We start from the raw sequence: 13,444 nt of genomic DNA, 5'->3' as shown, positions 1-13,444 counted from the left end.
ACTCCAGTCAAGTTGTAGAAACATCAATGATGCTTAATGGAAACAGGATGCAACTGAGCTCAATTTCGAGTCTCATAGCAAAGGGTATGAATACTTTACGTAAATAAGGTATCTGTTATTTTTAAACCTTTTCGCTTAGTCGTTATGGGGTATTATGTGTAGACTGCTGAGTAAAAAAAAAATCTTTAAACAATTTTAGAATAATCAAATTGTATTTGTCACATGCGCCATTATGCAGTAATGCTCACTCACAAGCACTTAACCAACAATGCAGTTAAGAAAAAAGAAGAAAAAAAAGAGAATAAATAATTAAGGAGCTGCAGTAAAATAACAAGTGAGGCTACATACAGGGGGTAGCAGTACAGAGTCGATGTGCAGAAGCAACGGTGTCAGGGTGATTGAGGTAATATGTACAGTTGAAGTCGGAAGATTACACACACTTAGGTTGGAGTCATTAAAACTCGTTTTACAACCACAAATTACTTGTTAACAAACTATAGTTTTGGCAAGTTGGTTAGGACATCTGTGTGCATGACATAAGTAATTTATCAAACAATTGTTTACATACAGATTTCACTTATAATTAACTGTATCACAATTGCAGTGGGTCAGATGTTTACATACACTAAAGTTGACTGTGCTGTTAAATAGCTTTGAAAATTCCAGAATATGTGATGTCATGGCTTTAGAAGCTTCTGTTAGGCTAATTGACATCATTTGAGTCAATTGGAGGTGTACCTGTGGATGTATTTCAAGGCCTACCTTCAAACTCAGTGCCTCTTTGCTTGACATCATGGGAAAATCAAAAGAACTCAGACAAGACCTCAGAAAAACAATTGTAGACCTCCACAAGTCTGGTTCATCCTTGGGAGCCATTTCCAAACGCCTGAAGGTACCATGTTCATCTGTACAAACAATAGCACACAAGTATAAACACCATGGGACCACGCAGCTGTCATACCGCTCAGGACGGAGACACATTTTGTCTCCTAGAGTTGAACGTACTTTGGTGCGAAAAGTGCAAATCAAACCCAGAAATACAGCAAAGGACCTTGTGAAGATGCTGGAGGAAACAGGTACACAAGTATCTATATCCACAGTAAAACGAGTCCTATCTCAACATAACCTGAAAGGCCGCTCACCAAGGAAGAATCCACTGCTCCAAAACCGCAATAAAAAAGCCAAACTACGGTTTGCAACTGCACATGGGGTCAAAGGTAGTACTTTTTGGAGTATTGTTCTCTGGTCTGATGAAACAAAAATAGAACTGTTTGGACCATAATGACCATCGTTACATTTGGAGGAAAAAAGGGGAGGCTTGCAAGCCGAAGAACACTATCCCAACCGTGAAGCACGGGGGTGGCAGCATCATGTTGTGGGGGTGCTTTGCAGCGGGAGGGACTGGTGCACTTCACAAAATAGATGGCATCATGAGGAAGGACAATTATGTGGATATATTGAAGCAGCATCTAAAGACAGTCAGGAAGTTAAAGCTTGGTCACAAATGGGTCTTCCAAATGGACAATGACCTCAAGCAAACTTCCAAAGTTGTGGCAAAATGGCTTTAGGACAACAAAGTCAAGGTATGGGAGTGGCCATCACAACACCCTGACCTCAATCCTAGCAAGGAGGCCTACAAATCTGTCTCAGTTACACCAGCTCTGTCAGGAACAATGGGCCAAGATTCACCCAACTTATTGTGATAAGCTTGTGGAAGGCTACCCGAAACGCTTGAGCCAAGTTAAACAATTTTAAAAGTCAATGCTACCAAATACTAATTGAGTGTATGTAAAATTCTGACCCACTGGGAACGTGATGAAAGATATAAAAGCTGAAATCAATCTACTATTGACATTACCCATTCTTTAAAAAAAGTGCTGATCCTAACTGACCTAAGACGAGATATTTTTACTAGTGTAAAATGTCAGGAATTGTGAAAAACTAAGTTTAAATGTATTTGGCTAAGGTGTCTGCAAACTTCCGACCTCAACTATAAATGTAGGTAGAGTTAAAGTTAACAGTCTGGGTTTGATTAGATGTTCAGGAGTCTTATGGCTTGGTGGTAGAAGCTGTTTAGAAGCCTCTGGATCTAGACTTGGCTCTCCTGTACCGCTTGTCGTGCTGTAGCAGAGAGAACAGTCTATGACTAGGGTGGCTGGTGTCTGACAATTTTTAGGGCCTTCCTCTGACACCGCCTAGTATAATGGTCCTGGATAGCAGGAAGCTTGGCCCCGGTGATGTACTGGGCCGTACGCACTACCCTCTGTAGTGCCTTGCATTCGGAGGCCGAGCAGTTGCCATACCAGGCAGTGATGCAACCCGTCAGGATGCTCTCGAGCTGTAGATCTTTTGGAGGATGAGGACCATGCCAAATCTTTTCAGTCTCCTGAGGGGGAATAGGTTCTGTCATGCCCTCTTCACGACTGTCTTGGTGTGCTTGGACCATGGTAGTTTGTTGGTCAGGTGGACGCCAAGGAACTTGAAGCTCTGAAGCTCTCCACCTGCTCCACTACAGTCCCGTCGATGAGAATATAGACGTGCTCGGTCCTCCTTTTCCTGTAGTTCACAATCATCTCCTTTGTCTTGATCACATTGAGGGAGAGGTTGTTGTCCTCCACATGGTCATGTCTCTGACCTCCCTATAGGCTGCCAACGCTGTTGATGATCTGGCCTACCACTGTTGTCATTGGCAAACTTGATGGTGTTGGAGTCGTGCCTGCCTGTGCAGTCATGAGTGAACAGGGAGAACAGGAGGGGGCTGAGCACACACTTGAGGGGTCCCATGTTGAGGATCAGCGTGAAGATCAGCGTGGCTACCTTTAACACCTGGGGGTAGCCCATCAGGAAGTCCAGGATCCAGTTGCAGGGGAGGTGTTTAGTCCCATGGTCCTTAGCTTAGTAATGAGCTTTGAGGGTACTATGGTGTTGAACACTGAGCTGTAGTCCATGAATAGCATTCTCACACGTGTTCCTTTTGTCCAGGTGTTAAAGGGCAGTGTGGAGTGCAATAGAGATTGCATCATCTGTGGATCTGTTGGGGCGGTATGCAAATTGGAGTGGGTCTAGGGTTTCTGGGATAATGGTGTTTATGAGCCATGACCAACCTTTCAAAGCACTTCATGGCTACAGAAGTCAGTGCTATGAGTCGGTAGTCATTTAGGCAGGTTACCTTTGTGTTCTTGGACACAGGGATTATGGTGGTCTGCTTTGAAACATGTTGGTATTACAGACTCTTACAGGGAGTTAGAGTCTCTGGTGGCACAGCTAACACTGCAATGCAGTGCCCTAGACCCCTGCGCCACCTGGGAGGCCCTAGCTACATGTCTTAACAAAAGACTTCGTCTGAGTGTGCTAGAGCGCAGAATAACTGATGAATTTACGAACGCTCAACACCCGTTGAATATGGCCGGTGTCAGTAAACGTAGACAAAAAAAAGCATAATTAAATTGCTGCCAGCAGCACAGTTAGTCACCAACTCTAACATAAACAGCTTAACCAGCTCTGCTAGGGTCAGTGGGGTGTTCTCTCATTATGTGTCCGGAAGTAGCTAGCAAACTAGCCAATTAGCTTGGGTGCTTGACTGCGGTTGTGAGGTCAGAATGCTCAGATCAACCTTACTCCTTGGCTAGAGCTTCCAGTGTACGCTTGAACGCTTTGAGAGCGAAACGCTCGGAATTTACGAACAGGCAATCTGTCACCAACGCTCTGGATAACATAACCCAACCAGCTCTGCTAGGGCGAGTAATGTTCAGTGAGCTGTTCTAGCAAGTTTGCTTAGGTGCCTGACTGCTTTTTTAAATGTTATTTTTTTAATTTATTATACAAACATAAACCTAACAGACAAGGGTATTACATAGAGATCTATTTTCAAATTGTCAAAAAGTTATGGTACATATTGCTTTTTTGTTTTTACACTTACTGATCATTTCTAAATAATATTTAAATTCTCTCAACAATTCAGAGGGGTTTGTTCTCCACCCACTTTATTTTATTGATAAAGAATCTGCCATGAAAAATAAACAATGTAAGGTTCATATAATGTGGATCAAAATAAAACAAAATATCAGTCTTTCAAATTAACATTAATAGTAGTTTATTTTAAAATAAAATCTAACTCACTCCAATCTTCTGACATAAGAACAGTCCCAAAATAAATGGTCAAGAGTCTCGTTTACAACCTCAAAATACACATTTGCTATCCATTGCTATTTTGGATCTGTGTATAATAAAAAGGTCTTTAGAGGGGTGCTTGACTGCTGTTAGTACAGAACGCTTGGGTAAACTGTTAAATAGATGGGGCTAAAGCGTAAGAGGGAGTGAACCGACGCTGAATGGATGTAGACAAAGGGCTCTTGTCGTGGAAATGCAGTACTGAGAGAGACTTGGTAATTTCTTCAAACAATCATCTATATTTAATATCGAATAATTATTGCAATAATGAAACCGTCAGCCCAACAGTCTTGACAGCTGGACTGAGAGTAACTGAAAAAAAAACTGATATTATATAAGACCTAAAAATGCTTAGTCACAATGGTTCCATCTCCCATAAGCCACCTTGGTTATCTACACAGATTGCTGTTTTACCCCCAACCCGGCTAAGTTTCCCAGATGCCAGGAAGATGAGACGAGGCATTGTTCTAAACTCCAGGCTCTCTCCCTCTCTCTCTCTCGGGTCACACACACCACATCTTGTCTATGGAATGCCAGCTTTTAGGTTATCACCAAGTCGTTGTCAGCTCAAGCTATGTCTAGTAAACCATACACCCAGATTAGCTGCAGAGTGCCAGAGTGGAGACCATAAAACACAGCATGAGCAGGACAGAAATATCTTACTGTTTGTTACATAAATAACTGTTACATGTCCAACAAATAAGGGGAATACATACTTTTTCTATCATACTCTCCAGTAGTAGTACCAAAACATTCAAAGGCCATTTTCTCAAAAGTAAGTTTATCAACTTTAAATTCAAAATGTAGCAAAACTGTAGTGTATGATATACCATTTTGTAGCTCTGAGTCTCTAATTCTATCCAATGTAAAAAACGAAATGTAACATTTTGCTACATAAGACCTATTTGAGCTGGTCGGTCACATATCGCAATATTTTTAAAATGTAATATCGCAATATTTTTTCCATGGCAAAAATAAAAACGTGAATCAGAACAAATTCTTTGGTCCTTTAAAAACCTGCTTTATGTAACAGTGTGTTATAGCTTGGAAAATAAATGTGACTCGACGACAACATTACGATTTTTGTTTTCAACATTAAGGGCTGTTTTCCTAAAGAAGTTCATTCCGCTTCGTGTTCTCTTTCTTTGCCACGATACTAACGAGTACCTTGATACTGGTATCGTCCTGGCCCTAATATAGATAGGGGTAAAGTGAATATGTAACAACCTTTAATATTAGGTTTTGGATGAAGATCGGATAACATTCAATACCAAAAATATGCAAATTAGAGAAAAAAGTTTTGCCCCCTTTCTACCTACAGCATCGTGATAAAGTATCTTGGTAAATATTATGGTCGGCAGCTTATCATGAGGTATTCTAACTCAGGCTAGCAAAAACTCTATACTTTCTTAGCATTAACTGTTAACACTAGAACCGCCTGGCCTTTCAGCCTATAAGTACCTGCTAGAGAACATTGCCGGAAGTCCCCTTTATTTAGCATATGCATCAGATGCATATCAACCCACAAGGTGCAAACAAATGAGCACCAACTCTTGATAAATATTGCTATTGTAAAGGATAAATTGCATGGGGAAAGTGGAAATATATCAATTCAAGTCAAGGATATGTTCTGTATAATTCTACAATGTCAGAGAAAAAAAAACACAGGCCTATAGCCTATTTTAACTTCCCTTACAATAAAAGAAACACTACAGTATAATCCATTTGATCAACTTTACTTGCATAGTCGATTAGTAATCGAGTTATAGTAATTCATGAAGTCCAGTTACAGCTTCTTTTGACGAAGTAGAAATTAAAAGAATATAACCAGCCAGGTGCACAAGTGAAATTAAAAGCACCAGTACATGAACTACAAAAAGGATGAATTGCATAAATAAGATGTGGGAAAAATGAATTACAAGATATAAAAAAAGTCAATTGTTGATTGTGTCGGACACGGTTTTGTGCCCTTATACGCATTAATCAATATTGTCTTCATGCTCTTGCGTGGCACGGTCTCCCGCAAGCTGTTGCGTGGCACGGTCTCCCGCAAGCTGTTGCGTGGCACGGTCTCCCGCAAGCTGTTGCGTGGCACGGTCTCCCGCAAGCTGTTGCGTGGCACGGTCTCCCGCAAGCTGTTGCGTGGCACGGTCTCCCGCAAGCTGTTGCGTGGCACGGTCTCCCGCAAGCTGTTGCGTGGCACGGTCTCCCGCAAGCTGTTGCGTGGCACGGTCTCCCGCAAGCTGTTGCGTGGCACGGTCTCCCGCAAGCTGTTGCGTGGCACGGTCTCCCGCAAGCTGTTGCGTGGCACGGTCTCCCGCAAGCTGTTGCGTGGCACGGTCTCCCGCAAGCTGTTGCGTGGCACGGTCTCCCGCAAGCTGTTGCGTGGCACGGTCTCCCGCAAGCTGTTGCGTGGCACGGTCTCCCGCAAGCTGTTGCGTGGCACGGTCGCTCGCAAGCTGTTGCGTGGCACGGTCTCCCGCAAGCGGTTGCGTGGCACGGTCTCCCGCAAGCGGTTGCGTGGCACGGTCTCCCGCAAGCGGTTGCGTGGCACGGTCTCCCGCAAGCGGTTGCGTGGCACGGTCTCCCGCAAGCGGTTGCGTGGCACGGTCTCCCTCAAGCGGTTGCGTGGCACGGTCTCTCTCAAGCGGTTGCGTGGCACGGTCTCTCGCAAGCCGTTGCGTGGCACGGTCTCTCGCAAGCCGTTGCGTGGCACGGTCTCTCGCAAGCCGTTGCGTGGCACGGTCTCTCGCAAGCCGTTGCGTGGCACGGTCTCTCGCAAGCCGTTGCGTGGCACGGTCTCTCGCAAGCCGTTGCGTGGCACGGTCTCTCGCAAGCCGTTGCGTGGCACGGTCTCTCGCAAGCCGTTGCGTGGCACGGTCTCTCGCAAGCCGTTGCGTGGCACGGTCTCTCGCAAGCCGTTGCGTGGCACGGTCTCTCGCAAGCCGTTGCGTGGCACGGTCTCTCGCAAGCCGTTGCGTGGCACGGTCTCTCGCAAGCCGTTGCGTGGCACGGTCTCTCGCAAGCCGTTGCGTGGCACGGTCTCTCGCAAGCCGTTGCGTGGCACGGTCTCTCGCAAGCCGTTGCGTGGCACGGTCTCTCGCAAGCCGTTGCGTGGCACGGTCTCTCGCAAGCCGTTGCGTGGCACGGTCTCTCGCAAGCCGTTGCGTGGCACGGTCTCTCGCAAGCCGTTGCGTGGCACGGTCTCTCGCAAGCCGTTGCGTGGCACGGTCTCTCGCAAGCCGTTGCGTGGCACGGTCTCTCGCAAGCCGTTGCGTGGCACGGTCTCTCGCAAGCCGTTGCGTGGCACGGTCTCTCGCAAGCCGTTTTTTTTTTAAAGGTGTCATGGACACTGCAGAAAATGCAATTTCTGATACTTTATAGAAATCTAAATGTTTTACCTGCATGTGACTGAAGGAGGATCTGATAAAGTGACGCTCCTTTCCTTGCATCTGTCAATTACAACATGCACCCATCTCTTCATGTATAATTTGACAACTGATAGGGCTAATATTTGTCACTCAGATTGTCAATGTAATCGTGGCAAAACATAGCATGTTTTCGTTTCCCTTACAATACATTTTATTAGTAATAGAGTTACAGTCGATAAAACAGTCTTGCAACAGCTGTTTTTTACAAAGTGAAAGAGAATGGTATCAACTTTAGTAATCATGGCCAAATACAGACCAGGCCCTGAACTCAAAGGGGCCTCTATTGATTTTGCTAGTCACTCTCAATCAGATATCACTGACATGGCATAAATCATGGCAAAATGGGTAGAATTGCAGGGAAGTAACTGTATAACCGATTTTTTTTTAAAGTGTAATAAAAATGGCAAATATTGCTTCCCTCCCCATGGAAAATTGTGCAGAATTGAAGGAAATGCACTTTTAAATGATATTTGGGGGGGGGGGTCAAGTTTAGGGCCCCTAAAAGGCTAGAATAGGCCCTGCACCTCATCCTAGAAAACATTTTATGACACTTGCACTGATGGTGCATGTTCAGGATTTCTTGAGAAAACACGCCCTAATTATGTACATATTGTTTGATAATCGCCCAAATTAATTATGGAGATGAAGCTATACTTACTCGAATGCGAAGAACAGGGAGCAGGTGCCGACGATGAGAAATACGGTTAGATAGAAGACGCCTTTCTGCCGGGCCATCATTACGCGTCCATCGCAGCAGAAAGAGTTTTTCCCCGGGAGCTTTTCCCATTTTCGTACCTTCCTTGCAATCATTACCGCCGACATACTGACAGATTACGTTCAACTCAGTATAGTGACATATGATGTGTAATGGCCACAGTATGTAGCCCAAATGACAATATTTCCTTGCCTTTCAAAACGACAATGATACGGTAAAGTCAATTGCCTTGTAAACAGGCAGAATCACAACATCCGCGAGATGGTACAAAAAAAAATTACATCTGAAACGGGCGATTCCAAATGATTCAGAAGCTCACAAATATGTCTATGATAAAAATAAAAATGAACTTTTGTTGATTTAAATCTGGTAGCCTAGTCAAGCGCCATCAATAAACCTTCAGTCCATTCAGTCTGATGCGACGAATTTCTTTCTTAGGCAATCCACGTTAATTGCTCCGAAATGAGAGATGATTATGAATCACTTGTCGTTTGTTTCATACATTTGCACAAAATCCATGCATCCATATTATCGGCAATGAAAGTTCTCTTTTCAGTGTGGCCACCTTCCAGTGCCAGAGGGCTTCCATTGTAGAATAGAACACTAATCAGGTTCCCAAATGATCCCTTTAATAATGGAATTTGTTTGAATTTGATAAAAATGCTGGCGGCAGATTTTCTCGGCCCATAGGAAAGCAATCCAATCTTGGTACTCGCATCGGGAGTGGACCTTGACCGAGTGACGTTCATACCATCTCGATAATTCTGATCATACGCGCGCACCACACAGGTTTGGTTTATGACGGTAGCTATTCAATAAGTCTCACTATTAATCAAAAAATAAATAACCACAACAGGCCTATCTTAAATATCATATAAATAATCGTAGCCTAAAAAGAAGGTGTGTTCGCTGTGCTTTACCGCAGGACGCGAGTTTGGCTCGTACTTAATCAATGGGAGCAGAGAACACGCCTAGATTGAAATGTTTTCTCTTAAAGGGGCAGTACAGGTACAGTGAAATAGAAAGGAACAAAGGAGTGTGAGTGCCCTGAAACATTGGCGTTAGGCTACGGTATAGCGTTAAAACATCCTTAATGTTCGAAATAAGTAATGATGAAAATATTCCCAGACACAAAATATTAGCAAGTTTTGTCTTCGAGAAATAATGTATTCTATTATTTTCTTTTCGAGAAATAGTGTATTCTATTATTTTCTATTCTATTGTATTATACTCCACTCCATTCTATCGTTTTCTAATGTGTTCTATTCTGTTATCTAGTTTATTTTCTAGGCTAGAGTATCTTTTATCATTGTCAATCATTGAAAAAAAAAACATTTCGGGCAATTTTGACTGTAATATATATTCTCCATAGAGAGCAAAGCACGCATATGTTAGCCCTACACATGAACATAATATCATAGGTAGAACATCTCTATCGTTTACAGTACAATTAGTCAATGGAAACATAGTATCAAAGGTCAACAAATAGGGGAAAATTATTATTGATCAGCATTGGTTTAAAGACCCCATTTTCACAAGTTGGGCCAATGAGCAAATCCTTGCAGCACTTCCGGATATCCACTGTGCAGGACATAATGCATGCTTAAAGAGCATCAGGAGCAACACCGGTGAGGATGAGAGGGTTGTAAAGGAAGTAGAGGAAGAGATGGGAGGGAGGGGGTTGGGCAGACACCCCCCCCTTCCTCCGGAGGCAGTAAACAAGTAGAACCAGAACCACTCTGTCTCCACCATCACCACCAGGAATCTGTCTATTTCAATCCACACAAGAGGATCAAGGGTAATCAAGGGTAATATATGACTTGTCAGAGGATGCCATGGATGAGCGGTATACAACTCAGGTTAAATGCTTACTACGATATCATCATACACAGTTGTTTTCAGATTCATAATCTGTCGCTTTTGTTTTACCCTCTCCAAACAGTGGGGTGAAAACAGGCATGAATATATCATGTTTCTGTTAATTGATGTAACACAAAACAATTACATTTACACATAACGTACTCTGGAATAGGTTATGCCACGTACACTGAGTGTACAAAACATTAGGAACACCTGCTCTTTCCATGAGATATGCTGACCAGGTGAATCCAAGTGAAAGCTATGATTCCGTGTGTATGTCACCTGTTAAATTCACTTCAATCAGTGTAGACCAGTGGTTCCCAAACTTTTTATAGTCCCGCACCCCTTCAAACATTCAATCTCCAGCTGCATACCCCCTCTAACATCAGGGTCAGCGCACTCTCAAAGTAGTTTTTTGCCATCATTGTAAGCCTGCCACACACACACTATACAATACAATTGTTAAACATAAGAATGAGTGTGAGGTTTTGTCACAACCCGGCTCGTGGGAAGTGACAAAGAGCTCTTATTGGACCAGGGCACAAATAATCATATAATAATCAATAACTTTGCTCTTTATTTAGCCATCTTACATATAAAACCTTATTTGTTCATCACAAATGGTGAATAACTCACCACAGGTTAATGAGAAGGGTATGCTTGAAAGGATGCACATAACTCTGCAATGTTGGGTTGTATTGGAGAGAGTCTTGGTCTTAAATCATTTTCCACACACAGTCTGTGCCTTTATTTAAGTTTCATGCTAGTGATGGCCGAGAATCCACTCTCACATAGGTACGTGGTTGCAAAGGGCATCAGTGTCTTAACAGCGCGATTTGCCAAGGCAGGGTACTCTGAGAGCAACCATATTCAGAAATCTGTCCGTGGTTCTGTTTAAATTCCATTTTCACAGAACCGCTTGTATAGATATCCGTAAGTGGACTGGAGGCAGGGCATGAAAGGGATAACAAATGCAGGTGTTTGTGTCATCCGTTTTGGGAAAATAACTGCGTAATTGCGCACCCAACTCACTCAGGTGCTTCGCTATATCACATTTTGCATTGTCCGTAAGCTTGAGTTCATTTGCACACAAAAAATCATACAATGATGGAAAGACCTGTGCTTTGTCCAGAAAAGAGCTCCAACTTAATCATAGCCTCAATTTTGTTCCGCACATTAAATATAGTTGCGTAGAGTCCCTGTAATCCTAGATTCAGATCATTCAGGCGAGAAAAAACATCACCCAGATAGGCCAGTCGTGTGAGAAACTCATCATCATGTAAGCGATCAGACAAGTGAAAATTATGGTCAGTAAAGAAAACTTTAAGCTCATCTCTCAATGAAAAAAAAACGTGTCAATACTTTGCCCCTTGATAACCAGCGCACTTCTGTATGTTGTAAAAGCGTTACATGGTCTCTGCCCATATCATTGCATAATGCAGAAAATACACGAGAGTTCAAGGGGCCTTGCTTTAACAAAGTTAACCATTTTCACTGTACTGTCCATTTTGGACTGTCTTCCTTTGGCAGCAAGAGCCTCTCGGTGGATGCTGCAGTGTACCCAAGTGGTGTCGGGAGCAACTGCTAGCACGCGATTTATCACTCCACTATGTCTCCCTGTCATGGCTTTTGCGCCATCAGTACAGATACCAACACATCTTGACCACCAAAGTCCATTTGATGTCACAAAGCTGTCCAGTACTTAAAAAATATCCTCTCATGTTGTCCTGGTTTGCAGAAGAGGATGTCTTCCTTAATTGACCCCCCATAAACGTAACGGACATATACCAGGAGCTGTGCCAGGCCCGCCACGTCTGTTGACTCATCCAGCTGTAAGGCATAGAATTCACTGGCTTGTATGCAAAGCAGTAATTTTTTCAAAACATCTCCTGCCATGTCACTGATGCTTCGTGAAACAGTGTTGTTTGATGAAGGCGTTGTCTGTATAGTTTTTTGGGCCTTTTCCCCAAGCAATGTCCCAGCCATATCCACGGCAGCAGGAAGAATTAAGTTCTCCACAATAGTATGGGGCTTGCCTGTCCTAGCCACTCAGTAGCTCACCATATAAGATGCTTCTAGCCCCTTCTTATTAATGGTATCTGTTGCTTTTATCCATGTCTTACTACTCAAAAGTCATCTTTATTGTCGCTCAATAAACTCCCCTGTCTTATTTTTCAAATTGTCATGTTTTGTTTCTAAGTGTCTGTGCAAGAGTGAAGGTTTCCTGAGAGAGAGTAACGGTTAATGTGATTGGATGTAAATGATTTGACTAGGCTACCTGTATTTGACATTGTGTTGTTATTTCGCTGAACACAATATGGTTTAATAACATTTTTGGTAGTGAAACGATGTATAGCCCCATTGTAAAATATCAATGTACTGTTAGAATTTTTTTATTTGCCGTACCCCCGACGACATTGCACATAACCCAGGTTTGGGAATACCTGCTGTAGATGAAGGGGAGGAGACAAGTTAAAGAAGGATTTTTAAGCCTTGAGACAATTGACACATGGATTGTGAATGTGTGCCATTCAGAGGATGTAAGTGCCTTTGAATGGGGTAGTAGGTGCCAGGCACACCGGTTTGAGTGTGTCAAGAACTGCAACGCTGCTGGGTTTTGAACACTCAACAGCTTCCCGCGTGTATCAAGAACGGCCCGAAACGACATCCAGCCAACTTCACACAACTATGGGAAGCATTGGGCCAGCATCCCTGTGGAACACTTTCAACACCTTGTAGAGTCCACGCCCCGACGAATTGAATGAAGCTGTCCTGAGTGCATAAGGGGGTGCCATTAAACATCTGTACGGTGTTCCTAATGTTTTGTACACTCAGTGCATATTCTTTGTACGTTCAATAATTTTGTGTCTGATTACTGAACTACAATTTACATAAAACAACTCAACTCAATTTCCTGGGATATATCAATGATACTGTTGGTTATTTATATACCCCTTAACCTGTCTGTTGAAAATGTTACCTCACATAGGATGCCAACATATCCATTTAATTGGGTAGACCTTTGTAACGACAATGATGTCACCATAGGCTACACTCTAGGCTACCAAGAACCATAATGGTTCTTCGGCTGTCCCTGTAGGAGAGCCCCTTTTGGTTCCAGGTAGAACCTTTTCACCCTTGGATGTACCACTGTCTTTAACTATGGGAGATTCTTAAATGGGAAAAAATCTGTCCTCTCCTCGACTCCTACGTCCTCCTCTCCTCCGTGACCCTGAAGCCGATAAGTGGTCAAGTTGTTGAGGAGAGT

At 43.3% G+C, this 13,444-nt stretch overlaps 1 protein-coding gene across 1 annotated transcript in view; it reads right to left on the bottom strand.

Moving 5' to 3' along the window:
- The window catches only part of LOC109905300 (zinc finger DHHC-type palmitoyltransferase 9), a 45,665-nt gene extending 36,405 nt beyond the window's left edge, over window positions 1–9,260 (bottom strand). The window contains exon 1 of the mRNA XM_020502594.2: window positions 8,260–9,260. Coding sequence (XP_020358183.1) covers window positions 8,260–8,423 — 164 coding nt within the window. The 5' untranslated portion in view covers window positions 8,424–9,260. The remainder of the gene's footprint in view (window positions 1–8,259) is intronic.
- Between the last annotated feature and the right edge of the window lie 4,184 nt (window positions 9,261–13,444).

This window comes from Oncorhynchus kisutch, linkage group LG15 (genome assembly GCF_002021735.2).
Source record: "Oncorhynchus kisutch isolate 150728-3 linkage group LG15, Okis_V2, whole genome shotgun sequence".
Lineage (NCBI taxonomy): Eukaryota > Metazoa > Chordata > Actinopteri > Salmoniformes > Salmonidae > Oncorhynchus > Oncorhynchus kisutch.
This window is presented reverse-complemented; position numbering and strand designations above follow the sequence as displayed.